General features: G+C 35.3%; 1 protein-coding gene and 1 long non-coding RNA gene across 6 annotated transcripts in view; one reads left to right on the plus strand and one right to left on the minus strand.

The window, feature by feature from the left end:
- Nucleotides 1–3071: 3071 nt before the first annotated feature.
- The window catches only part of LOC138697609 (uncharacterized), a 59740-nt gene continuing 35527 nt past the window's right edge, over nt 3072–27284 (plus strand). The window contains exons 1-2 of the long non-coding RNA XR_011331587.1: nt 3072–3278; nt 13404–13513. This is a non-coding gene — a long non-coding RNA (uncharacterized lncRNA). The remainder of the gene's footprint in view (nt 3279–13403; nt 13514–27284) is intronic.
- Nucleotides 14626–27284, minus strand: part of Med (Smad/Smad4 homolog Medea) — a 58937-nt gene continuing 46278 nt past the window's right edge. For all 5 annotated transcript variants that reach the window (XM_069823003.1, XM_069823004.1, XM_069823001.1 and 2 more), the window contains 5 exons: nt 26094–26343; nt 23428–23596; nt 20257–20395; nt 18204–18334; nt 14626–16177 (listed from right to left, as the gene is read on the minus strand). In XM_069823003.1, the coding sequence (XP_069679104.1) occupies nt 16097–16177; nt 18204–18334; nt 20257–20395; nt 23428–23596; nt 26094–26343 (770 nt within the window). In that variant the 3' untranslated portion in view covers nt 14626–16096. The remainder of the gene's footprint in view (nt 16178–18203; nt 18335–20256; nt 20396–23427; nt 23597–26093; nt 26344–27284) is intronic.

Consider the following 27284-nt stretch of genomic DNA (forward strand, 5'->3'; position numbering starts at 1 on the left):
TATCCTCTGTGAATAAAGAGTTACAAGAGATTTTTTGATAGTTTCACCATGTTATATCCAACATTGAATATCTTATCATCTATGACACAGTGCAGATATCCAAAGAAAAATTTCCTATCACGTTGACCATCGTGGATGTCTCAAATTATATTTCATTTAGAGAGAGTTGGAGAAATTACATTGACATATTGCTTTACTTCAGATGGCGGAAGCAAATTATAAACTATAGAATATCTGGAAGACTACCTTTCAGGATCCATAATATGCAAGCGGTTCAATAAATAATCGCATCATAATTTTTCTCAGCTGCCTTTCATTGGAAAATAACGAAATTTTATACACATCATCTTTAAAGCTTCCTACATTTCATCGTATATGGTAGTTTCGCCGTTTTACGTTAGATGGCTGTGATGTTTAGTTTTGAAATGGTGACTGCATGTGAAACACGTACAAAGCAGAGAGCTGTGATTGAATTTCTCTTTGGGAAGCAGGAAACCATTGCAAACATTCACAGGCGCTTAAAACATGTCTATGAGGATCAAGCAGTGGATAGAAGTACTGTCAGTCATTGGGTTAGCAGAGTGTCGGTGACAGAATGAGGTAAAGCAAGACTGTCAGATGTTCCATGCTTGGGACGACTACATGCTGCTGTAACACTGCAGACAGTTGAACACACAAATAGGCTTATTCGGGAGGACAGGCGAGTAACATTCAAACAACTTGCTGTTCAAGTCAGCATCTCTGTGTGTCCCCATAAAGACATCAACAAAATTATTCTTCCCCATTCCATGACAATGCAAGGCCACACTCAAGTTTGTGCACTCGTAAAAAAATCACAAAACTTGGTTGGACTGCCCTTCCTCATCCGCCCTACAGTCTGGATCTCGCATCATCTGACTTTCATTTGTTCGGTCCCCTTGAAGCATTTGGTATGTGGGGAGCAATATGACGTCGATGAGCAAGTCATAGAAGACGTCAGGATGTGGCTGAGAGGAAGACTAGCTGAATGGTACCGAGATAGCATATAGGTTCTAACATCTAGGTGACGTAATGCCATAGATTTGAATGGAGACTGCGTGGAAGAATGGGTATTTGTAGCCAATTAATTGGGGAATAATGTGGTATAATTGGATTTGTAATAAAACAAACTTTGAATGAGAAAAAAAAATGATGTGCATTACTTATTGAACTGCCTAGTACTGTACATTATTGCTTGAAAAGGAAAAGAGTAAGAATTCACTAACTAGGCATATACATAGTGTTGGCTAAATACCAAATCAGTTAATGCAGGAAGTACATCATAAACCATAGCAGCTTTCAGTATTATCTTTCTAGTACTAGTAGTAATATTTCATTTCATGATGTTTTCACATGCAGAGGTTATTCAGCTTCCAAATTAAATGACCAATAAATATACGACATGAGACCCTCAGATTTATTTCCGTCCAGAGCAAGACATGTTAAGAACTGAGTTTGAACGAAAGAGCCTGGATTCTAGAATAGTAAAATTACAACCCAAAAATTATTCCTCAGTTACCACGCAAATATCCTGTTGTTATTTTTTAAACTTTTTATTCATCGTAATTGTCTGGCCAGTCACCTTCATAAACTTGGTTTGCTACAATCACCACAAGATTTGTTACATTCTGAAGAGGAAAATACGGACACAGAACACATCGGATCTTGTCAAGCATTGAAGATGCAGCCACATATTGTTATTGAATATTGGAAAGCAAGCAGAATAATAACTGTTAACTCCTGAGAATCACATACATACTAGTATTTAAGGTAGTGCTACACCCATGGGCCCGAAAAAATTTTGTGCCCTTCAGCAACTTACTTATGCAAATCTTAGATATTTAGCAAACTCTAAAAGAAATGGCATGTAACAACAACTTAACATAATTATGTTACGATCTTAAAGCAGGCATCTGCGAAGTAGAAAAATATCGCAAGCAAAAAACATTATGACTAATTGTTACCATCATTACTTTTTTTTTTCCACATGCGAAAATTAATTTTCACAAGGCTAAGGCCCAGTTTACACAATCGGAATGGCGGCTGTGCAGCAGCTGCACCATTTTGAGGCCACACGAGCGGATGGAAGACAGACAGAAGAACTTGAGGTGGACAGTCGCCATAGATGCTAACCACTGTGCAGTACTAGTGTACTTCGAAATGCAATTATTGATAAGAAAAGTAAAGATGAAGACATTGAGTGCTTCCAATAGTCAGCAGTCCTTTATTACAAGGAACTTTTTATGTGTTGTTTAACTAGTTGCGCAAGGAGGAATCAATTTATTTTAATCAACTTCAAAATAACATTTCCTAGCTTCGATGAATGGTATCATACTTTGAAAAATGCTTAAGAAAGAATGTATTAACGTAAGACTGGCTATACCTCCAATAGAATACTTTCTATAACATTTATGGCCAATTAATGCCAACAGTTGTATGCATTCAATTGTTGAAATGAAACTGTAATAAGTGCATTTCATTTCGTATTCATTTTGGAGAATATATTACTGTACGTATATTACCGGTACTGGTACTTTAGTTGAAGGTAAAGAGAGAGGGATTAGAGGGAATGATCAATAACCTTACTGGAATGAAATATGTCAAGGTTACAGTTTGTTTTATTTTCAGAAACTGAAATGTTTGGCTACACAAAATAGGGTGTTAACATTGCGTAAATAATGCAGTAATAATGTATTATCCACATCTTCCTTTCAATGTAGGGTACAGGTAGATATTGCATTTAAAAAAATCGCTTCATTTGGTTACGAAAATATGCACGTTTGAAACTATTGTAAATAATTTTAACAAACTTATTTTTTGCAACACGTGGCATTGATTGTCATAGTTTTGAGCCATAAAGTTATCATTTTTTACGTTTATGGTTAAAAACTCGTTGAAAAACTATTTCGAGGGCGCCACAGTCAATGTCGTATAGAATACGGAAATGGTTATCTGTCAAGATGAAAGGAAAGACAATTTGATATGATTGGTGTATAATGTTTTTTTTTTCTTTCTCCTTGCCAATAGTATTGAATGAATGCAATGGATATGCATAGGCACATCTTTCCTTGTTTTGCTTTGGAGGTATGGAGACGGAGAGTGTAGAGACGTACGTTGTATCCGTATATATTTTTGAAGTTTAAACTAGTGCTATTGCTATAATCTGAAGATGACGGGATATATTTTTCGTCTCGGCTATTTATTAAACACCCTGGACTGACGGGACTAATACAAGCAAGATGTACATAAACAAATTCAAGGTTAGAAAAGTTACAGTAGAATTAGTAGGTTTGTGAAGTCTGTCCTTAGAAATGGCGTATTTAATATAAGTTGGAAGGCAATCGATTTTTTAAATTAGTGATCACTGGTCACTTAAAATGTTACGGCATTTCAGTATAACAGCTCGAAAACGCATTTACCTTATTTAATTTTCTATTCAATGTACTTTTTTTTTATTATAATTAAAACATACGGTGAGAAAAAATGAAACATAGTCTTCCCAAAACCCTATCGGTACGGTATCTTAATACGCTGTTGCTTTCAACTGGTATAAATTCTTACATTGTATAAATTGTTCTAAGCGTAGCTATTTGGTAGATATTGTTTTTATTAACCTCATCGATGTGTTCAAATCGTTGCTTACGAGATTATACAAGCTGGCGTATAGCATGATCAAGAGCGGGATTCGGAGCGTCATTGCCTCGCAGTTCTATTAAATGATAAATAGTTACATTGTGTGTCGTAAAAATTCTTTGATTAATTTTACATTACTGATCGAGTATGAAGATTATAAACATGCCAAGCATATTACAGTCTTATTTGAGATTTATTTATGACTTTTTAAATAACAGTATGTAGGATTTCAGTGTGATTTAATGAAATTTACAATTTTCTTTCCCGAAAGTCTCTATTTGTTCAATTAAAAATTTTGCTTTCAAATTACATTCTTCATCTGGTTCATTTACTTTCGCAAATTAATTCTTTTCAGTTCCGTGTTTTTCCTTCAGATTTCGTTCCCTCTAATTCGTTTTAATTGCTGAAAGTGAACTACCGGTGTCTTCTACTTTCAAACTAGTTCTTAGTTTGTGTTGCCTTAAGACAATACTTTCGAGGAAAAGAGTATGATTAAAAATCATTTGTAATGGCGAAATATTCTACAAGTTTAATTTTATTACTGCTGAATATTGACACATATACGATTTGCATTATTTAGGATACAACTTACGCAGCAATGAGATTTTAATGTTGTGCGTGCCGGGTTTAATGTAACGTACTCCCCTCATACTCCAAGCCAAATCAAATATTATTACGACATTACGAGTAATAAATAAATAATTACTACAGTTATTCGTTGTGATAAGGTACAGCTATCACCGTATGGTGTACCGAAGTTTTGTCTTTGTTTCCATTAAATCGACGACAGAAAACACCTCAGGGGAGCGAGATGCAGACAATACTAAAAGAGAAATGGTGATCGGGGAGCAGATGCGCATGTGCCTATGGGCGGCAAAATTCTTAAAAAAAAAAATAAATAAATAAAGTCCCTGAGAATCCTGAGATATTTGTTTATGTTCTGGGAAATCGTCAAATCCGGAAACCATTTCTAATCTGATATATTGCAGACTTAAGGCTGGTTCACAATAAACCGGGAACGGAAACGACAACGAGAACGGAAATAATGTTAAAATAAATGTATTTAAATGTGAGCATTCACAACAGTTAATTGTGAATGCTCACATTTAAATATATTTATTTTAGCAATATTTCCGTTCTCGTTGTCGTTTCCGTTCCCGGTTTGTTGTGAACCAGCCTTAACTGGGCGCGCTTCCGAACAGGGGCAGCGGCATTTTCCCTAAGGTTAGAGCCCAGTTTAGGTGTTAGGGAAAAGTTAGGCCTACTCATAGGCGGAGAGAGAACTGTTTCCTTGGGGAGGTGGGGGGGGGCAAAGCAAAATCATACAATCCCCATATAACGGGTTATGAGGGACATCATTTACCTCCTCCACTCGTTATAGCTTGACCGTGGTACAGTACAGTATATCGGAATATGATCGTTTGATAAAGGTATTTTCGGGGGGATGTTTCTTACAGTGTTACATCCATATCCGCGATGTTTCGGACGAAATGTACAGGGCTTGAACTGTAAATATACTACAAATCATAATAAGGCATAATTTAAAACAATCTATTTTTATCTCTCGTACAGAAACCCGTACACATCAATAAAACTAGCCTACATAACAGTGCTAACAGAAACTTTTTTCTATAATAAACTTTCCTGAAGATATCATATGAAATGTAAACTCTAATTATTTTATTTAATCTTGTTTCTAAGTTTACACATTATAACAGGATCATTTTTCCTTTTTCTGCATTGTTGTGCAGTATGTTCTTCATATTTTTCCAAGTGGCGGCCTGAACACCTGCAGACTTCTAACCGTTGCTTGCGAGATTATACAAGCTGGCGCATAGGCATAGACTTGAAATACGGATCTAAAGTGGTTCCCGCGTAACGCCAATTCCGCCGGTCGGAGCGCTGTTCGGTTCTAAATATTCGTAACAGAACACTTAAAAATGACATTGACATATTTGGGACATTTAAAGGAGTCACCGTTGCTTAGTAAATGTTTCGTACAATATTTTATGGTCAATAGACGTAAATTCAAAACTTCTATGTTTCAATTATATTAAAATAAATACTGTCATTCTTGATACTACATATTATAAACTAAAGCACTACTTTCCTGTTGTTCAATTCATACACCATACCTTTTCGGAAATAATGAAAGAAACTTAATTTATTTTACATGAACACTGTGGTATACCTTTTTCATGTGTTTATTATTATTATTATTATTATTATTATTATTATTATTATTATTAAAGTTCCATTGAATTAAGGTACTGTATTATGTTCCATTTCTCTGAATTCATAATTTAATTATTTGTAAGTAGGCCCATAGGCTGAATTAAGAGGGGGTGTGGGGAACACTGCCCCCCAAACTTGTCTGAACGCCTTTTTTTTTTTTAATTAGCGTTAGAAAATATTGAATTCAAAAGATCATTTTTGCGTTTGCTTATGATTAAGGGGTGAAGAAGGGATAGTGACGCGAAACATACAGCCTCCCCTATCCAAATGCCGTCCTCACCTTCCCCTGGTCCACCCTGTTTCTACCAACGAGGAAATGGAGACCGAGTCACAGCGGTAAAAATGTTTCATCTAATGCAGAGGAAATGCTGCATCACAAGCCTGTCCAGAGGCTAAAAGTGGCAGCCCCACTACTGGACTACCTAACGATAAGGCTAGTAACCTGTCTTAGGGAAAATTACATTACTTTCAAGCCTCAAACAAGCAGTATAAGGACAGATTTCCCAAAAATTATGATGCAATATAAACCTAGAGGACATCGTCGACCAGGAAGACCTTTAAGAAGACTGCTAGATGGGGCCGAAACAGGTCTGCAGAGGCCTAATTCGTGAAGGATGATGATGATGATGCTTATGATTAAATTGACGAATTAATGTCTTCAGATCATGTGTCTGTACTATAATATTTATTTCAAATTCTTGAATGTATAAGAATTCCTATACCTCATGGAAGCACTGTAAATTCAGTGGCGTAGCGTCAATGTAAGCTAAAAGGCTTAGCTTCCCCAGCTAATAATAATTTCATAATAAACCTGCAGTTTATGGAGAAAATTATTTATTAATTTTAATAGAATTTATATTTACGCGTTAAATATTGTGATGCGGCAGCTCAGGATTATTTGTGATGCAGCAGTAAACAAGAAGCCTGCACACACCAGCTTCCAAGCAGACCGGTTTCTTCTGTGTAATCCACCCCGCAGATTTTCCATCCCTTTTAAACTACCCTAGTCGCAAGGCTCGAAAAGAAGCTAGCTTTAACATTTAAAATAAGTAGTTTCCGAGTTATCCCTATTCGTCAGTTGTGTTCAGTTGAAGTGTTAGTGTGCATTGTGGCTGATATAATAAATAATGAGCGAAATAACAGTTCCTGACACTAATTTACTTGAATTTTTTAGGACAATTGTATTATCAAGACTGACTTACGAAAAAAAAGTGTGATTTAAAAAACAAATGACCGACTCCCTTGCTGTCAATGAAGGACAAACCAAAAGACAGACGCATAGTTACGTAATGATACTAATATTGTGATTTCTCTAAGTATGACAGGGAGTGAGCTAATGTTATACGTATACGTGTCTATTTGTTAAGAGATATGTGTAAACCGTGAAATCGTATTTTATTACGTCTCAGTTGAGGTCATGCCTTATTGGTGTTACTTACGAGGTTCCAACCAATCTTCGACTGCTGACTTGAAATTGACTACTATTTATTTTAAGACTGTATTTTTGTAATACGTTTTCTCATATTGCATGAAAGACAACTTGAGTTAGCTTCCCCTGCTCAAAATTTCATGCTACGCCACTGACTATAATGTGTCTTTTGTAACAGCCTGTACTCGTGTGTTAGAAGCTTTGCTTACGAGATTATACAAGCTGGCACATAGCAGTGGGATTCGGAGCGTCATTACAATTTCTGCCGCTGGATTCGCCTCGCAGTTCTATTAAATGATGAATAGTTCCATTACTAAGCATTGTTTATCATGAAAATTCTTTGATTAATTTTGCATTACTGATCGAGTACGGAGATTATAAACATGCCAAGCTTATTACAGTCTTATTTGAGATTTATTGATGCAGATTTTCAGTGTGATTTGATGGAATTTACAATTTTGTTTCCCGAAAGTCTGGATTTGTTCAATTAAAAATTTTGCTTTCAAACCATATTCTTCATCTTGTTCATTTACGTTGGCAAGTTGATTGTTTTCAGTTCCGTGTTTTTCCTTCAGATTTCGTTCCCTCCAATTCGTTTTAATTGCTGAAAGTGAACTACCGGTGTCTTCTACTTTCAGCTATTATTATTATTATTATTATTATTATTATTATTATTATTATTATTATTATTATTGTTACAACAGTAACAAATATAAATGACACTCGGGAGGAACTTAAACGCAGAATAAATATGGGAAATGCGTGTTATTATTCGGTTGAGAAGCTCTTATCATCCAGTCTGCTGTCCAAAAATCTGAAAGTTAGAATTTATAAAACAGTTATATTACCGGTTCTTCTGTATGGTTGTGAAACTTGGACTCTCACTCTGAGAGAGGAACATAGGTTCAGGTTGTTTGAGAATAAGGTGCTTAGGAAAATATTTGGAGCTAAGCGGGATGAAGTTACAGGAGAATGGAGAAAGTTACACAACACAGAACTGCACGCATTGTATTCTTCACCTGACATAATTAGGAACATAAAATCCAGACGTTTGAGATGGGCAGGGCATGTAGCACGTATGGGCGAATCCAGAAATGCATATAGAGTGTTAGTTGGGAGACCGGAGGGAAAAAGACCTTTAGGGAGGCCGAGACGTAGATGGAAGGATAATATTAAAATGGATTTGAGGGAGGTGGGGTATGATGATAGAGACTGGATTAATCTTGCACAGGATAGGGACCGCTGGCGGGCTTATGTGAGGGCGGCAATGAACCTTCGGGTTCCTTAAAAGCCATTTGTAAGTAAGTATTATTATTATTATTATTATTATTATTATTATTATTATTATTATTATTATATCATCATCAAACTAGTATAGTTCTTAGTTTGTCTTGCCTTAAGACAGTCAGTAGCGTTATTCAATACTTTCGAGGAAAAGAGTATGATTAAAAATCATTTGTAATGGCGAAATATTCTACGACAATGCTTAATTATTACTACTGAATATTGACACACGATTTGCATTATTTAGGATACAACTTACGCAGCAATGCGATTTTAATGTTGTGCGTGCCGAGTTTAGTGTAACGTACTCCCCTCATACTCCAAGCCAAATCAAATATTACGACATTACGAGTACCAGTAATAAATTAATAATAATTACGGTACAGTAATGATTCGTTGTGATGCTGTGTAACTTTCGGTGTTGGACCCCGGACTCATATCACCATCTCATTCAGACGCTAAATAATCTAAGATGTTGATAAAGCGTCGTAAAATAAACTAAAAAATTCGTTGTGATAAGATAGGCCTACAACTATCATCATATGATGTACCGAAGATTTTTCTTTATGCTTTCATTAAATTGACATGTCATGAGTGACTACAGAAAACACCTCAGGGGAGCGAGATGCAGACATTACTAAAAGAGAAATGGGGATCGCGGAGAGCAGATGCGCATGTGCCTATGGGCGGCAAAAAAAATTCTAACTTCTAAGTTAAAAACTGTTTACACACACTGAAATATTACAGCATTTCCTATTACTATCTACTACAGATTAATCAGCAGGCCTATTAGATATTTATTTTGTGACTGCAATTTCCATTAGTAAAAATCATAACACTTCAACGTCAATATGTCTTTTAAAAAACGAAAAGAAAAAGTTAGGCCCACTTACAAATGATTAAATTAATTATGAATTCAGGGCAGTGGAAGATAATACAGTACCTTAATTCACTGGAAATTAATAATGATGATGATGATGATAATAACAATAAATAAACACGTGAAAAGGGTAGACTACAGTGTTCATGTAAAATTTATAGTCACAGTCTAGTTGAAATACATAAGTTACAGAAGAGGGTTACAATATAGTCTACTAGTAGTACAACACAAAGTTATTATATAAACATTCCATTAAGATTCATGCAGATTTTGCGTCTACATAGTGTGCCGTGTTGATTGTCATCTTCACTATGTATGCATCTTAATTGAACGTTCGTTTTCAACTTGGTTCTTTCAATATTCTTCCCAGATTGCATGGAAAATTGAACGTGTAGAACTGCAATAGAATGTGGATGCAGCTTTAGAAAGCAAAAACGGCATAATATAGAATGACTACGTCTTCTGGTAAATTGATGAGAGGAAGCGCGCACTAAAGTGCGTATTGTTGAGTGTTTACAGTGCAAACTTTACACTTAGCTATATTCTTTTATACAAATAGACCGATTTCTGCAGTTTGTTATGCGGTAGATCTGTTACAACATGATTAACAAAAAGAACACACACAGCCATCATCTCGTGCAGCGGTTCCCAACCTTTTTCGACTCGCGAATCTCTTCCACAACGATCTGAGTTGGGTGAAGCACTGACTTTTAAATATAGGCCTACATACAGTAGACATGTATAAAATTTAATTCCAAGCAAAAGGTTTAATAACCTTAAATTAACTTAACCCTTAACGGTTAAAACCTATAGTTACGGTACTCTAGATACGGCTTAAAAGTTACACAACGTGTAGGCCTAGTTGCAATAATAAATACAAGTTTTCATTGTAATTACTCACCTCTTCCTTGGAATTCAGTGAGAAGGTTGCGCCAGCTTTCCATGGCACAGAGCTTTGAAGTCAGGAACCACAGAAGTTAAATAAAGTCTCAAATCACTTTCAGCACAAAGTCTGTTTCTGTATTTATTTTTTAAATAGGCATATGAAGAAAACGACTTTTCGCACAAATATGTGGATGAAAATGGTAATAAAGCCGATATGACTTTATTCGCTAACACTGGGAACTCCTTTAAACTCAACCAAAAACCAATTAATGACAAAGATTTATAACTTTTCTGCAACTGAAAATCAGTGGAAATTTCAAGAAGCTGCTCTTTTTCATCTATGCTTAATGTGGATTCTAAAATTGTTGACTCTTCGAAGGGATTGCGAATTCAATTGTTATTGGAATAGCAGGGAAATATTCTCTGAAGATTTTTCCAAGTCCCTTCAAATGTTCTTTATCCGTGTTATTGACATTTTCGTCCAAAGAAAGATGATTTTTCACCAGGAAGTCGTGAAGGGTTTCAAAGCACTCGGTTTGATTGCTATCGAAACACATTTCCCAAAAATTAAGTTTTTTAATGAATGATTCGATATAGTCTTGCACAATATAAACGTTTATATTTGACGCCTGGAGAGATAAGTTTAAACTGTTAATTTTTTAAGAAAATGTCTGCCAAATAAGCTAAAGTTTGAAGCCAGATTTCATCTTCCATGCACTTTGCTTGGTGAAAGGCATGGCTGAGAGAAAAACGTAAACTTCGTCTTTAAGCTCATACAGTCTGGAAATAGTTCTACCTCGAGATAGACACCTAACTTCAGTGCGAGACAATAAACACTTATAAATGCTTCCCATCTACTCACAAAGCACTGCAAAGATCGGGAATTTGTAGGACGAGCCTTAATAAAATTATTTTCACTGCATCGTCCAGCACACATTTCAATCCATCGGGCATGCGTTTAGAAACAAGAGCCTGTTTGTGAACGCAACAGTGTCCAAGAAGCGTTCGGCACTACCGATTTCACTTTGGCAACAAACCCAGCATAACACCCTGTCATAGATTTCGCACCATCTGAACAAATGCCTACACAGCGAGTCCAGTCTATTGAATTTTCGCGAAAGTATTCGTCGGTGAACTTAAATATATATATCTCCTTCCGTAGTTCTCTCTTTTCAAGGTTTGCAGAATAGTAGCATCTCTTCTACAGACTCCCCATTAATATAACGGGCGAAAAGTAACAAAATGGCTAAATTGGCAACATCAGTCGATTCGTCAAGTTGAATCGCAAAAGGACTGGCACAAACTCTTTCCAAAATTTCATTTTAGACATAATTTGCCATGTCTTTAATCCGGCGGTTGATCGTATTGTCGGACAATGGTACCATATTGACTTTTCTGTGAAAGATTCTCCAAGCATGCACTGTACTACATCATTTATACATGGCCGCACTAAATCTTCAGCTATTGAATGACGTTTTGTAGTTTTAGCAATTCTGTAGCTAACACGATAAGACGCTTCAAAAGCATTCTCATTGTCACTGTTTGCAGTGGATACAAAAGTAGTTAAATCATTTTTCCACTCATTAGCTTTTCGTGTAAAAAATCAGCAGATTTGTTTACGTGGGTGGGGTGTTTAGTTTCTAAATAGCGTTTAAGTAGAGAAGGTTTCAGACACTGTTAGCAAGAATGTCGCCACAAACAACACACTGTGGTCTTGGACAGTCCTTGTCACATATATATGAAAATCCAAACCTAATGTAATTATCATCATACTTTCTTTTCTTTACACACGGTTCACTTTTGTCGGATTGACACACATCACTAGAAGCTGAATGACCTGTTGACACAACACTAACTTGGGATTTTGTTAAACCCTGTTTCTCTTTCAAACTTCCACTTTTCAACCAGTTATCCCTTTTAATGTGAACGGAAATGATTCTGATACACAACTGACAACGTACTGCATTTGCCACAAGGAAAGAAGAAGTAGGTTATTGTTGAAAATACAAAATTAAATATAAGTTTGTTGAAATTCTACATTAACCCCCTGGGCGTTCGCGAACCACAGGTTGGAAAACGATGATCTGGTGTATAGTAGCAGGTTGTCTTGCATATTTTGTGGTGGTAACCATGAACTGCCAAGCTTGTAAGCATATGTTGTAGGTCTTGGTTTGGTCATGTTCATCCTCTATCCATCATAGCAAATGTGCAGTAAATGACTACCTGCTTCTATGAGACAAATACTGTGCCGGTACCAAGAGGAGTGGATAATTCTAGCCCTCTTGACCGATACTTTGAAAATGATTATGAACTGTTTTTTTTTTCCTTGCCACGGAGAAATACTGTCGAATACCAGCCTCATGGTCTAGTGGTCAGAGCTTCTGGCTATAGTTCATGAGGTCCCGGGTTCGATTCCCGGTTAGAGCACAGGAATTTTTCCTTAAAAGGGGATTACTCCTGTGTTCGTCCATGGTCTGGAATTTAGGTTAAGTTTAGATTTAAGACCTCTCCTGGCACCACATTGTCATAATCATCCTATCACATCATCGGGGTAATGTAACTCTGCCTTCCAGGCGCCCCAACCTCAGAAGTGGGTTACAACTAAGCCACAGCCAGGAGAGAAGACCAGAAATGTCGAAAAGACAACCTGGTGGCATTGGATAAAAAAAAAAAATTTTAAATCATTCTCTTAAAACGAGATAATTATTGTAAAAACAAAATAGACCTAACTCTTAATTGTAAAGAGAGAGAGAGAGAGAGAGAGAGAGAGAGAGAGAGAGCGAGCATTGGGAAAAGTCACTTAAACCAGGAGCGCCAGATGATGATGAAAATGAAAATAGTGATCGTTTGCAGGGCAAGACCCAAGGTGTGATACATTTCTCTATGTAGACCTACTGTTAATGAAAAATCGTTAGCAATAAGAGATTTTTGGTTTCGTATTTGTTAATGTTTTGCTATTATTTGTCCAGATATTTTATTGGACAGCCGTGATTTTGTGGTATACGTGCGTTTTGAAGTCCCAGAACTTTTTGGTTTTAGGTTAATGGAAGGAATACATTCTGGTGTATCTGCTAGAGTCAGACTGGTGATTTTCTCCAAGCACCGTTTTTAGATTCAAGAAAGGAAGATTCGGAACTTCAGGCAACAAAGTAAGTGTATATTTGGTTAAAATAAGTTCACTCATGTTTCTTTTTAATACTTTCCAGTAAACCATACAATATATTGAATATATTTTCGTGATTATCAGGGCGCGAATTTTGATGACGTCATTTTTCTTTCTTTACATGCTTTACAGAGCCTGTAAATATATAACTCCTGTATACGAGCTGCTGGTTACAGAAATGTAGAGTTTTTACGTCATTTTTTGCCGTTTTAATCTTTTAGATCATTTTTTTTTAATTTTGAGGGTATTTTTTGGTCCGTTTTTAAATTTTGATGACATTTTTTAAATTTTAAGGTGACGTTTTTTAGTCATTTAAGCTAAAGACTTCAGTGACGAACTATGTAGGCTTAAAGTTTCTCATTATAGGAAAAGTTGCAAAATTAGTACTGACACTACCCCATTTAAGTGTGAAGTCTGAAAGGATTTTCTCGATATAAGTGGTGTCGAAGGAAAAAGAGAAATATAATAAGAGATGAAGCTCTCGGCTGAGTTGTTGTTGTTGTATTCACATAATATTATGTGGTCATGTCTTGCAGAACAGTAAAATTCTTTGAATGTAGACATTAGATATATATTTCTTTATAATTCAATACAAAATGTAAAACACCATTTGGCGAAAATGTTTTCTATAACGATACTTATGTAGCATAGTTTATTATACTAAAATTATTTGGAGAAGTTATTTTGTTTAATGTTTTAACGTAATTGAAATTGCCAGTACATCACTTCAATTGTGCTATTTCGGTTAGCATGTAACAGTTTCAAGTTTTGACAAGCAATAAATCTTTACTGTGTAGTCGAGAGTAGGAGAAAGACTTACAGATTAAAATATTTCAGTTGGTTTAATGTGACATTCATATATAGGCTAAAATGAGAGTACACAATTCAATGCATCTATTTTTTTCACACGGAAGTATTCCTATTTATAAAAGAGATCTTAAAAATAAGTAAACCATGACTTGTATGTAAAACATTATACATAAAAAAGAATTTTCAACTACATAAAAGTTTAAATGTCTTTCTTTCGTACATATTTCATGAAATTATCTTGTAAAAAGTAAGGACTGAAAAAGGGTAAAGTAACAGACACAGTCAAAATATTAAAACAATAGACAAAGTTTATATTAAAATTCTTCACTGAATCACAATAGTATTTTGTCTTTATTCTTTCTAGGCTACAAATCAAACTTGTATATAAGCTCAATTATGCTCATCTCACAGCCAATATTACTTCAATGTTTACAAAAAGAAAAACTCACAAACTTCATCTTAACCATAGTTCGTTCCTTCGAAAATACACAACAATTTTCCTATGTAATCATTTGAGTGACAAAAGGCCATGCAACATATGAAAGCTAATTTACTACATATATTTTCTTTAAATAGATAAATTTATAAAATACAATTTCAGTACAATTTTAAAATTTGAGATTCCATCTTTATATTTTTAACTTTAATAACAAATATTCACAAAACAAAGCAGCACACACTATTTACATTAAAATATCTGAGTCGATCTTTAGGGAACATTACATACAAAAACCTGAAGGCAAATTACATGTAACATCAGGTAAAATAGTTATTACTATAATGACGTGTTTCCATGATAACCAACATAGTTCATTTTATGTCAATTCTTTGCAAATCAATAAGTATTAAGAAAAAGGGAAAAAATACAGCAAAATGCTGTATCTAAAAGTCTTCTAGTTGTCATTCTCTCAGGTTCATAAAAACACTTTAAAATACTCTTGCATCCTGTTCAACATAAAACTATCAATTATAACAACACAGATTTAATCTGTACTGTAAAAGGAGTTCATAAAAATGATATTAAAACATGGCACAAATCTACGTACAGAATGCTGCGCTTATGGAACAATGCTCATATAATTCAAGACCGTAGGTAATGCTAACGATTCTTGCACATCTTATGGATGAAAAGCATGTCCAATGTCATAAATTTAATATATTCCTGTAGCTCTGTGCATGAATATTTACGAGTTTAAAGCACTCATCAACTGAACCAACGTTTTCTTTACCTCTGTACAGACTACAGTATTAACTACATATACCTATTAGTTGCCAAATTCATAGGGAACTTACCTAACATCATGTACTGCATCCCTTGCGACCTCCATTCCCCAGGCCAATGGGGCAAGGCAGGGATGGGACATCACAAACCATTTTCACCTCAGTCACAAGCATTAATTTTTTTATTACAATTAAGATGCGAGTTTATGACGTACAGAACATAATTCTAAACAATGAGATCTTTAAGGGAAAGGGAAGGGCAGTTAATTCTCAAAATTTAATGCAAAGGGAGAAAAATCACACAATTTTTAAGGCCAATGCCAGTTACATATATAAAAACTGTATCCAAAAAGTGATGCAGATACTGCATAAGCTTAACCAATCCCATCCCTCTCAACCAACATGATGATGCTACTTGCTTGCTCTGCATTGGCTGTTTGCTATTAACAGTGTCACATTGTATTAATAATGTGATGAGTATAATAAATACACATGGCAGTGTGTTATGTCATTCAGAGTAGAGTATGGTGTGTAATTTTCATTCAATGCCTCGTGGTCCGTCAATTGGCATTGTATGGAGAACTTCATCGAGTAGCTGCAAAGCGCGATGTAAATGTACCTGCAAGCACAACATTTTAGATAACAGATACTGTACTGTACTATAATTAAATATTTGTTTACTCTGTGCATAATATGTACTAAGATCCGGATTTTTATATCACAGACAACTAGATTAAAAATACAGCTTTTCCATAGTCTAAAATGAAAATACCATATACAGTGAAACCTCTCATTTACGGACATCAAGGGACGTAACAATCTGTCCGCATCTAGGAGGTGTCCTTTATTGGGAGGGAGGCTCCCCAATCTAACAGTAAATTTATTATATGCATTATGTATCCCTGCACGCTTTAAATGAAATGTATTACTGTAGTTTAATTCTAAATGCAATATACTACAGTAAATTCTTTGCAACTATGAACTACAGTAGATAAAACTGAAAAAGGAAAATACAGTACTGTGCCATGCAATTTTATTCTAGGTCTACAGTTATGCAGTACTGTAATTTACAGTTTTCAACTTAACCTTTATGTTCAGGTGCCACGTCTCTCAAAACAGAACAACTGATTGAAGTGAAGAGAATAATCCTACTAACCCTATCATGTGTTGAATACAATTTCACGATCACAGAAACGTTGGACCCATCAGACAGGTTAAATTTTATGACTTTGTTTATCCACCCGCTTCCAGCTAAGAAAGGATAGCCAGCTGGGCTAGTGGTAGCCTACAAGACCCTTATTGTCTTCTTTCATGTTAGGGGATTTCTGTACAGTTCTCAAAACTAAATGTTCCATTTTTGTAACACATTATGTCTTGAAATCCAAGTTCTGTCCGCAGTCAGGAGGTAAAGCAAGCTTTAGGCCTGTCAAACAGCTGTCCGTGTCCGTAAACGAGAGTTTAATTCATAATTACCGGTATTTCTATATTATTTCAGTTGGGACATAAAAATCTGTCCGTATCTTGGAGGTGTTCGTAAGGAGATGTTTCACTGTATACGCGAATACTCCGCACATATTTTTACCGGAATTTAGTGGAAAAAACTGGGGTGCATGTATTATTTTGAAAAAAGGTTGGAACCGCTTCGCTTCAAACACTGAATTCCGTTATACTATAGCGTTGTCCAGCCTCACACCTCGGTCTGTGTGGCATAAAATTGGGCAACACAATTCTTTTTCAGAAGTCTATTCCAATGATTCAATCACATAATATGAATTGATACAGTCTGTGATTCCAACTACTCTTTTGAACTATCAATGAACAACTCACAGGACACTTCCCTTTGCAAACCATAGATAGAACAAACACGTTCTACATCTCTTGCATAGATGGCATGAGAGGTGAGACATTGCATGATCTCTTTCTGATTGGCTAAAACCATTCATCATGATCTCCATTAGTCTACAAAATTATCCAAGATAGTTTTTCCTAATTTGATATTGTAGGTAGAGTCCCAGATGCTTCTACAATGGCATGTCAAGATTATGACGCGTTTGTTAAAACAAATTGATATTTTATTTAATATTGGAGTACATCATTATGTAGAATTAATTTCTTGTAAATATAACACAAATTGCAGCCATTCTTTTTCTCTCTCCTAAAATTAGGGTGCGCGGATTATTCAACAGAATGCAGTATTCTTGTATATACAGTAATATGAAAATTACAGTTGGGTAACATCAAATTCAGGATAAGTAATAGCGCATGTTGTTGTTGTTGTTGACCAAAGCTGAGTTCTTGGCAATAAATCAAATTACGGAACTGCTTCTAAATTATGATAATAGTGTATATAAATCGTCGTTGCATGTTCACAAGGTGTACCAAAAAAAATTATAGAGTAATAAAACTGTTCAGGACAATAGTGCCCATGTTTACCTGTGCAGAGAAAAACATTTAACGCAACTTTATTTTCAAAGAAGTTCATAATGTAGTTTCATAGTCTAGTATATACAGTCATGAAGCTCAATATGTAGTAAATATGCATCCATAGATAGTTGCTAACCACTAGGATTGCTACTATCGCCTCATTACAGACAATGCGAAATAGTACCTGCACAGTCTACAGTATATTGAACACCTAGAATTACCTCAATCCAACATGGCGTCTCTTTGATCGACTGTCTGGGGTAATCAGGCCCCCAGCCCTTTACAAAACTGAGCCTTAGAATACACAACCTACGCAGGTCATCGACCCCAATACCAGCTGCTGCACTCAAACCTGTAACAAAAGATAAACAGTGGTGGTTCAAATAACAGTGAGAAGCAAACTTATCATTATGGGAGATACTATTCTGGACTCAGAGGAATGCAATTATTCAAAATGTCATTTACTTACTACAAAACTTCAAAAAATTTTCTATTATCAACAAAATTTAAATGGGGACGAAAGTAAAATTATAAGAGCATCTACAAAAGGTATATCAGTAATGAATGTAATTGTGGCACCGGATACAAAATTGTGAGGTCCACTTTACATGGATATGTTGTTATTGTTTTCTAATGCCAGGTGTTTGACAATAAAGTCATTTGACCTCTTGCACTCCAATATTTTTCAAAGATATTATCATGGTCAGCCATTGAAGCACAGATTTTGAGGTGTTCCGAATCCATTTCTTGGTTTGAGTTGCACAATGGGCAGTTAGGGGACTTATATATTACGATTCTATGCAGGTGTTTGGCCAAACAATCATGGCCTGTTGCCAATCTAAATGCAGCTACAGACGATTTTTGTGGTAAATCGGGAATTAACTGTGGATTATGATGCAGAGAGTTCCATTTTTTCCCTTGAGATTGTATTATCAAATTTTGTTTGTTGAAGTCTAAGTATGTAGATTTAATAAATCTTTTCACAGAGTAATACGTAGATTTAGTAACAGGTCTATAAGTAGCAGTGCTGCCCTTTTTTGCTAGTGCATCCACATTCTCGTTTCCAAGGATTCCACAATGGGATGGTATCCATTGGAATACAATTCTTTTATTGAGTGATATTAATTGAGAGAGCATTTTAGTTATTTCTGCTGTTTGAGATGAAGGTGTGTGTTTAGAGACGATTGATAGAATAGCTGCTTTGGAGTCTGACAATATAACTGCATTTTTTAATTTATTGATGTGGCATAGAAGAGTCCTGAGACTTTCACTTATTGCAATGATTTCTCCATCAAAACTTGTTGTTCCATACCCAAGAGATCTACAAAGTGAGAAGAAACAGCACGTAACACCTGCACCGGCACCTTGTTCTCTGGAGATCAAGGATCCTTCAGTGTATAAATGACGCCAGTTTTGTGGAGGGTATCTAATATTAATTGTCTCTAAAGACAATTGTTTTAGTATTTCAGTGTTTACTTCTGATTTCAGTATTTCTTTTGTTAAATTTAGATTATATTCCATATTTAATAGAGTTAAAGGGTTTGGTTTAATTTGTAGGTTTTATTTTAAATTCGGGATATTGATTTTCTGTTTTAATTCTTGAACAATGGATATGAAACTTTTTTGAGTTTTCAATCTACAGAGAGGACTGTATGAATGCCAATTGTTTCCTGGTAATCTGATAAGTTTTTCATATTGAATCAGTGCTTTTTCTTCTGTTGTCGTTTTCACGACATGAACATTTTCTATCTTTGAAAAATATTGGAGTGCAAGAGGTCAAATGACTTTGTCAAATGCCTGGCATTAGAAAACAACAACAACATGTTCTATAGATAAAGGGCCTATAACATATATTAAAATAAACAGGTTTACTAGCATTGTTGTTCAAAATTTCTCAACGGAACTTTGTGGGTATAATAAAGAAACTATAGAGAATCAATTTTGCATTCTCCAGAAAAAGGACTTATGGGGCTATGGGCCCTTATTGCAGCTCCGTCCTCAATTTCTCTCTTACTCATTTAACTTTACATTAAATTTACAATTTAGGTACATAATTATATGTCTCATAATACAAAAAAAATTGTGCATGCACGCATCCACCCCCAACCCTTCCCAGAAGCCGATATTAAGAATTTCACAGTTTCATGTACATTAAGGTGCCAAAGTCGTCATACCTATAAACATCTGAGCCTGGAAGTCCTGTTACTTTGGATTTCTCAGAACTTTTAAAGGTTTTTGATTCTCACTGCATAATTGAATTAATATTGGACTTACTAATAGCTGGAGCGATGCCCCCCACAGAGTGTGGGCCTGGAATATGGCCTGCCACAGCAGCAGCTTGTGCAGCAGCTGCCGCCTGGGCTGTAGCTGCCTGCTGCTGCATCTGCCTATGACACTGTCTCAGGTCAAATACCTGCAACCAGCAATTAAACATCCTCATCCTCAGCAATATATACGAGCTACTGTAAAGACTCTTATTTTGAAATCCCTTAATTCAGTGTAAACTATTCATTATTTCCCACTTCATAACCCAGATCTTGTATTCCTCTAAGTTCGTGTAATTCGATATATGGATGGATTTGAGGGAAGTGGGATATGATGATAGAGAGTGGATTAATCTTGCACAGGATAGGGACCGATGGCGGGCTTATGTGAGGGCGGCAATGAACCTCCGAGTTCCTTAAAAGCCATTAAATTTATAAGTAATTCGAAATATGGATAACTAGGATTTTGAAGGCAAATACAGATTTTAATTAAAATGTGTCTCAGTAAAACGTACAGCAGAGTTCGTATAGGTCAGTTTCTGTCAGATGTGTTTCCAATTCACTGTGGGCTAAAGCAAGGAGATGCACTATCACCTTTACTTTTTAACTTTGCTATAGAGTATGCCATTAGGAAAGTCCAGGATAACAGAGAGGGTTTGGAATTGAACGGGTTATATCAGCTGCTTGTCTGTGCGGATGACGTGAATATGTTAGGAGAAAATCCACAAACGATTAGGGAAAACACGGAAATTTTACTGGAAGCAAGTAAAGAGATAGGTTTGGAAGTAAATCCCGAAAAGACAAAGTATATGATTATGTCTCGTGACGAGAATATTGTACGAAATGGAAATATAAAAATTGGAAATTTATCTTTTGAAGAGGTGGAGAAGTTCAAATATCTTGGAGCAACAGTAAAAAATATAAATGATACTGGGAGGAAATTAAACACAGAATAAATATGGGAAATGCCTGTTATTATTCGGTTGAGAAACTTTTATCATCCAGTCTGCTGCCAAAAAATCTGAAAGTTAGAATTATATTACCGGTTGCTCTTTATGGTTGTGAACTTGGACTCTCACTTTGAAAGAGGAACATAGGTTAAGGGTGTTTGAGAATAAGGTACTCACGAAAATAGTAGGGGCTAAGAGGGATGAAGTTAAAAGAGAATGGAGAAAGTTACACAACACAGAACTGCACGCATTGTATTCTTCATCTGACATAATTAGGAACATTAAATCCAGACGTTTGAGATGGGCAGGGCATGTAGCACGTATGGGCGAATCCAGAAATGCATATAGTGTTAGTTGGGAGGCCGGAAGGAAAAAGATCTTTAGGGAGGCTGAGACGTAGATGGGAAGATAATATTAAAATGGATTTGAGGGAGGTCGGATATGATGATAGAGACTGGATTAATCTTGCTCAGGATAGGGACCAATGACGAGCTTATGTGAGGGCAGCAATGAACCTCCAGGTTCCTTAAAAGCCAATAAGTAAGTAATACAGATTTTAAACCCAGAAGATAGTTTTTGTCATCTCCATGCAAAACCCAAGTCTGAAACAAAATAATGATTGTGTCACAGGCCATTATCACTAAATATGTCAATAATAAATATTAACAGAAGTTCTTGCATGAAAAGGAAAAAAAGTGACAGAGTGGAAGGACAAAAAGGCAGACTCATGCATGCCTTACTCGTGAAAAAAAAATTACGCAACATAGCCTGCAGTATTTGACATAATAGAAATATCTTTTGAAATCCCCCCCACCCACAAAAAATCAGTTTGTTTTGTAAATGAACTCGCAATGAATAACAACTAAAAAGCTGTAGACCTAGATAAAACTACAGAGATAAATAGGTAATTTGATAGAAGACGGGCACTTGGTTGAATATAGTAAGTATTGCCAACGTTTTTATTTCAGAGTTAAATGTTAGTGATCTTTTAGTGACTTTTACATGTTAGTTCTAGGTTTTTTATACTAGGTGTCACCGTGATTTTCTTTTAATTTGATTGGTTATAGTTGTCATTTGTTCTAAAATTTTCGTTAATTTTGAATGGATAATGACGTTATCAGTTGTTCTTGGTTGTTTGACGTGAGTGGTGTTATGTTGTGTCTGATGGCTAAAGCTATTGAAAGTTTGTCATTTTATGATTTTATGATTTTCTTTCGATTTGATTGATTATAGTTGTAATTTATTCTAGAATTTTCATTAATTTTGAATGGCTAATGACGTCAGTTGTTCTTGATTCTTTGACGTGAGTGATGTTACATTGTAGATTTGTCTGCATTTGTCGAATGTGCATCATCATCTTACGAAAAGTAATTTTTCAGTTCCAATAATTTATTTTGTGTCCACAAGGTTGGAATTTTGAAGTAAGAGGGAAAGTAAGGAAACCGTGTTCTGAAATTATTTATTAAATTTTGTGTCGATTTTGGTTTAGTTCTTTCGCTGGTGAATAAGGATTGTGTTGAATGTTGAGGAGAAAACTGTTTTTCTGTGGTTTAAAAGAATTATTTACTGAATTTTCTGTAGATGTTAAGGTGTAATAAGTGTTCGAAGAGAATTTCATTTAGTGTAAAGACGTGGTTTATTTATGGAAAATTGACTGTACAACAAAGTGTTGGTTTATTTCTTTGTTGCTTGCATGGTTTAAGTTTAGATTACCTTAAAGCCTGTGTCATTTATACTGGAAGTGAAGTGTTTTTCGATGAAGACGTCAATGAGAATTGAATTTTATTATTTTATAAGGTGATAAATTATTATGTTTTATTTTGTGTTTTAGTGATTTTTTTGGGGTAAAGTGCGGACGAAAACTGCCAGAAAAGTAGTACCAACTATGAAGTTTGAATGCCACGAAACGCCGAAAAAAATCAAAGGCGAAAAATTAAATATATTTTCATTTTTTTTGGAGGGCTTATTCTTCTTTAAAAATATGAATATATATTTGATTTTTCATCTTTGATTTTGCGATGTTTGGTGACATTTGGACTTCATAGTTGGCAGAACGTTTTTGGTAGTTTTCGTCAGCCATGTTGGATTTTGCCCGTCTTCTATCAAATTACCGATAAATAATATGACAATATTTTATGAGAAACTGGGATGTATGAAATGCGTATTTATCAAGATTAAATCTTTGTTGCATACCGAAAAAATAAAAAGCATTGGTTATACCTGATCATTACCTTGATATATGCACTAGGGTAGATTTTGTGTACTGCATCACCAGGAGCCCTGCCAGCTTCCCGATCTAAATAGTAACTTTGTACAAAGACTGAGTGGTCACTTAGACAGCGCAGCCATACGTCTCCTTCACCTCTCAGGTCAAGTTGTACTCCTTTGCCAATATGTAACCTGTATGTGCAGTAAAATAATTAGTCACAGCAAGCTTCTTGAATTAACAGCATCTTGCTAAAGCTTTCATTACAATGACCTTCAGTTCCCTTGTGCAGAAATAATTGGATAAACTTAACGAAACTGGATAATGTAAAATATTACGCGCTGTAATGTAATTTTAATAATAGTAATATACCATAGTAACTCTTCTCATGTACGGTATTTGTGAAGTATCAAAGAACCAAAGGATTGTTTCTCTTTTTCACTTTTTTAAAATTAAACTCTTTAATCTCTCAGACTTGAATGATACTAAACTGAATACTAGAAGCATACTTAGTTGTGAGTACCATAATTGATTTATTGTGAGAGATGAGAACACTGCTGCTCCCTTGTGTTAATTTTGTTTTCTTAACTTTTCTTTGCAAAATATATTACAGAATACTTCCTTCAAAGAATAATACAGCTTCCAAGAAGAAAGATAGCCTGTATTCACTCTTTACGGTGAAGTGGCTGGAATTTTCAAGCTTTTAAGTAGTGTTGTGGGATTTAATCGATTAATCTGATCGATTAACCAATCAATTTCTATTGTAAGATTAATCGATCAAAAATATTTAATCAAATAATCGAGTCGATTAAAATTAATTGGTTGTACTTGATATTAATTATTATTTTGTTAATGCAAACTCAGAGTAAAAATTCAGACAATATTCTTCTCTCAGAAATTGCTTACTTCAAACACGATAATATCATTATTTTGCAACTACAAAGCAGGTAGCATAGGGCAAATCATTGCACAAACACTTCAGAAAGAGATTAAGATATGAGGACAATGACCTGGTCTACCCCTATTGAAAGCTGAAACACAATGCGAAACCCTTACTACGTTTGTCAGCGTGTCTTCCTAGCATATGAAATACATACATTTCTGGAATTCGTCCCCTCATCCCTTAGCCATGCCTACACTGTGTGCAAGTGAGAGAGTAATTATATTCTTCTGTTTCTAAAATTTTGTAACCCAATTACAATAGGGGCCAGTCTGCTGTTCTGTTGCAGTTTCTTTATTGATTTTCTAGATGAAGCTTGTGTTTTTAGTTTGCTGAAGGAAAAAATCAGATTTCTGTGGTCTGTAAAAAAAGTGAAAACTCCATTATGCCATAGGCCTATGAGAATTTGAGAAGTAAACTCTGTGAAACGTTTGGATTTAAATTGAATGATTGTGGAGAAGTGCTTGACAGAAGAAAAAAATCGTGTTTAGTGATGAAGATCTGGAACACATTCTTCTGTACTGTCCATCCATAAATCACAAAAGAAGTAAATTAAAATCATCAGTACCAGTTGCAGAAGACACAGCCCTGCAGTATATATTGACTACATCCCAACTCTGGCTACTAGCAACAGGCATCTATAATGAACACCGATCAAAATACCCCTCATTTCTCGTGAAAAACAACAACTGAATAGACTACAGTGGACTTTATGTTGTCAAGCAAACAGCTGGATACATTAAGAAGATTGATTGATTGAACACTCTAATAAAATACATATCCTGTCTCAACCATTCGCGAAGTTTTGCTATATTATCGGCCATTTAATACTTGGTTTTCTATTATTTCTTAGTTTTTGACAACAAAAAATTAAATTAAAAGTCATCAAGTAAACAGTCTTTGTTTGAAGGTCTAGACTTTATGCGTTCAATCAATCAATCTTCTTAATGTAGCCAGCTGTTTGCTTGACAACATAAAGTCCACTATAGTCCACTGTAGTCTATTCAGTTATTGTTTTTCACGAGAAATGAGGGGTATTTTGATCGGTGTTCATTATAGATGCCTGTTGCTAGTAGCCAGAGGTGGGGTGTAGACAATATATACTGCAGGGCTGTGTCTTCTGCAACTGGTACTGCTGATTTTAATTTACTTCTTTTGTGGTTTATGGATGGACAGTAGAGAAGAATGTGTTCCAGATCTTCATCATGATTATTACACCACAGACAAGTAGGATTATCAGAAATGTGAAATCGGTGTAGGTATAATTGAGTGACAATGTGACCTGTTCTGGCTCTTGTTAAAAATGTTTGAACATGTCTGGGGAAGTTTTTGTACATTTCAAGGTCATTTGGTTTCTTTTGTACAGACTGTAAAATTTTTCCTTTGTCAGTAGAGAGCCAATTGTTGATCCATAGGTTTGTAAAATGAGACTTTACTGAAGCAAAAGCATTGGATAGAGATATCACGTTAAATGTGTTAAAACGTTATTTGCGTTAAATAACACAACAGGACGTTCAGCCTTCATTGGTCAATATCGTGTGCAGTCAAACAATCCCTCACATATAGTACACAAGTTACACAAATTAAAAATGGGTATCCATTAAGTGAAGATCTGTTGAGAGTCGGTTATTTAGTACCAAGTGAAGTATATACTGTATGGTATGTAGTTGACTCTAATCGACATTCTTGAGCAATATATGTCGGTCATAATTATCCAAAAACAATGCATAATATTATACATTGCTGCATACCTAGCCTTTTCACTTTGTTCTGTGCGATGCACATTGCTGAGTGCTCCCAGACAAAACCGATTGCCTCCTGAAGGATCCACATATCCATCCACTGTTACATTAGGACATGAAGATGGCACTTTAAATGTTTCACCGACTTGTGTATCCAGCTCAAAGTACGCAACGGAACACCAGTATTCAGGTGCTGGCTGTGTAGATAATAAACCTGTGAGCGCAACATCTGAACCAAGCTGTGCTGCACTGTGACCCCCTGAAAAGATGGAACATGTGAGCTATAGTTTATTATCGTGACCAAGACTACACATAAACTGAAAGAATATCTTAAATCATACTAAGATTACGCAAAGTTGATAATATGTACAGTCTTACATGAAAAATGACTGGCTGCCATATGCTAAGTCCCCTTTAGAAGACTTTGGTTGATTCTGTGACAGCTTAGGTTTACTTACTTACAACTTCTAAGGAACCCGGAGGTTCATTGCTGCTCTCACATAAGCCTGCCATCAGTCCCTACTTGAAGGAATTTTTTATACACAACTCTGCTCTGTTTTTCCTTTGTTTTGTTCGTTTTTTTTATTTTTCTGCCTGTTTATAGGTCAGGTGTTATGAATAATCTATAACGAAGATATATTCAAGGAATAAATCTGATGCAAAATAAACATCTTTTTTCCTTGTTGTGTGAACCAGGCGCTGGCCGAAGTGGACTTAGACAAATTCACGGTACAGGACAGCGGTCATTTTTTGTGTCTAAGGCTGTACATAAGAAAAATTAATGATGCTAAGTCGTATATTGAGACCAGATGTAAATAATTGTCTCTCTGTCTCCATTTGTAGGTGTTAAACAGTATCACTTTCTACCTGGCTTCCTTTCTGTTTGCTTAATTAAACTGATAAATGCATGAGCTTAAGTAAAGGAAATATGCAGAAATTAGTTGTAGTATATCATATTGACACCAGATATAAATAATAATTTCTCACTGACTCTATTTTAAACTGTATCACATTCTGTCTTGCTTTCTCTTCTTTTTTCCTAACACTGAGCACATATTTTAATTTATGTATACAGCATACAGAACTGTGTTTACTTCCATGAAATCTATTTAAAAAATATGAAGTCATGTCGACATCAATCTCTGATTCTGAAGAATACAGTGAGTTCACTACTTTATCAAACAGCTCTACAAATTTCAT

This window comes from Periplaneta americana, chromosome 4, assembly GCF_040183065.1.
Source record: "Periplaneta americana isolate PAMFEO1 chromosome 4, P.americana_PAMFEO1_priV1, whole genome shotgun sequence".
Taxonomy (NCBI): Eukaryota; Metazoa; Arthropoda; class Insecta; order Blattodea; family Blattidae; genus Periplaneta; species Periplaneta americana.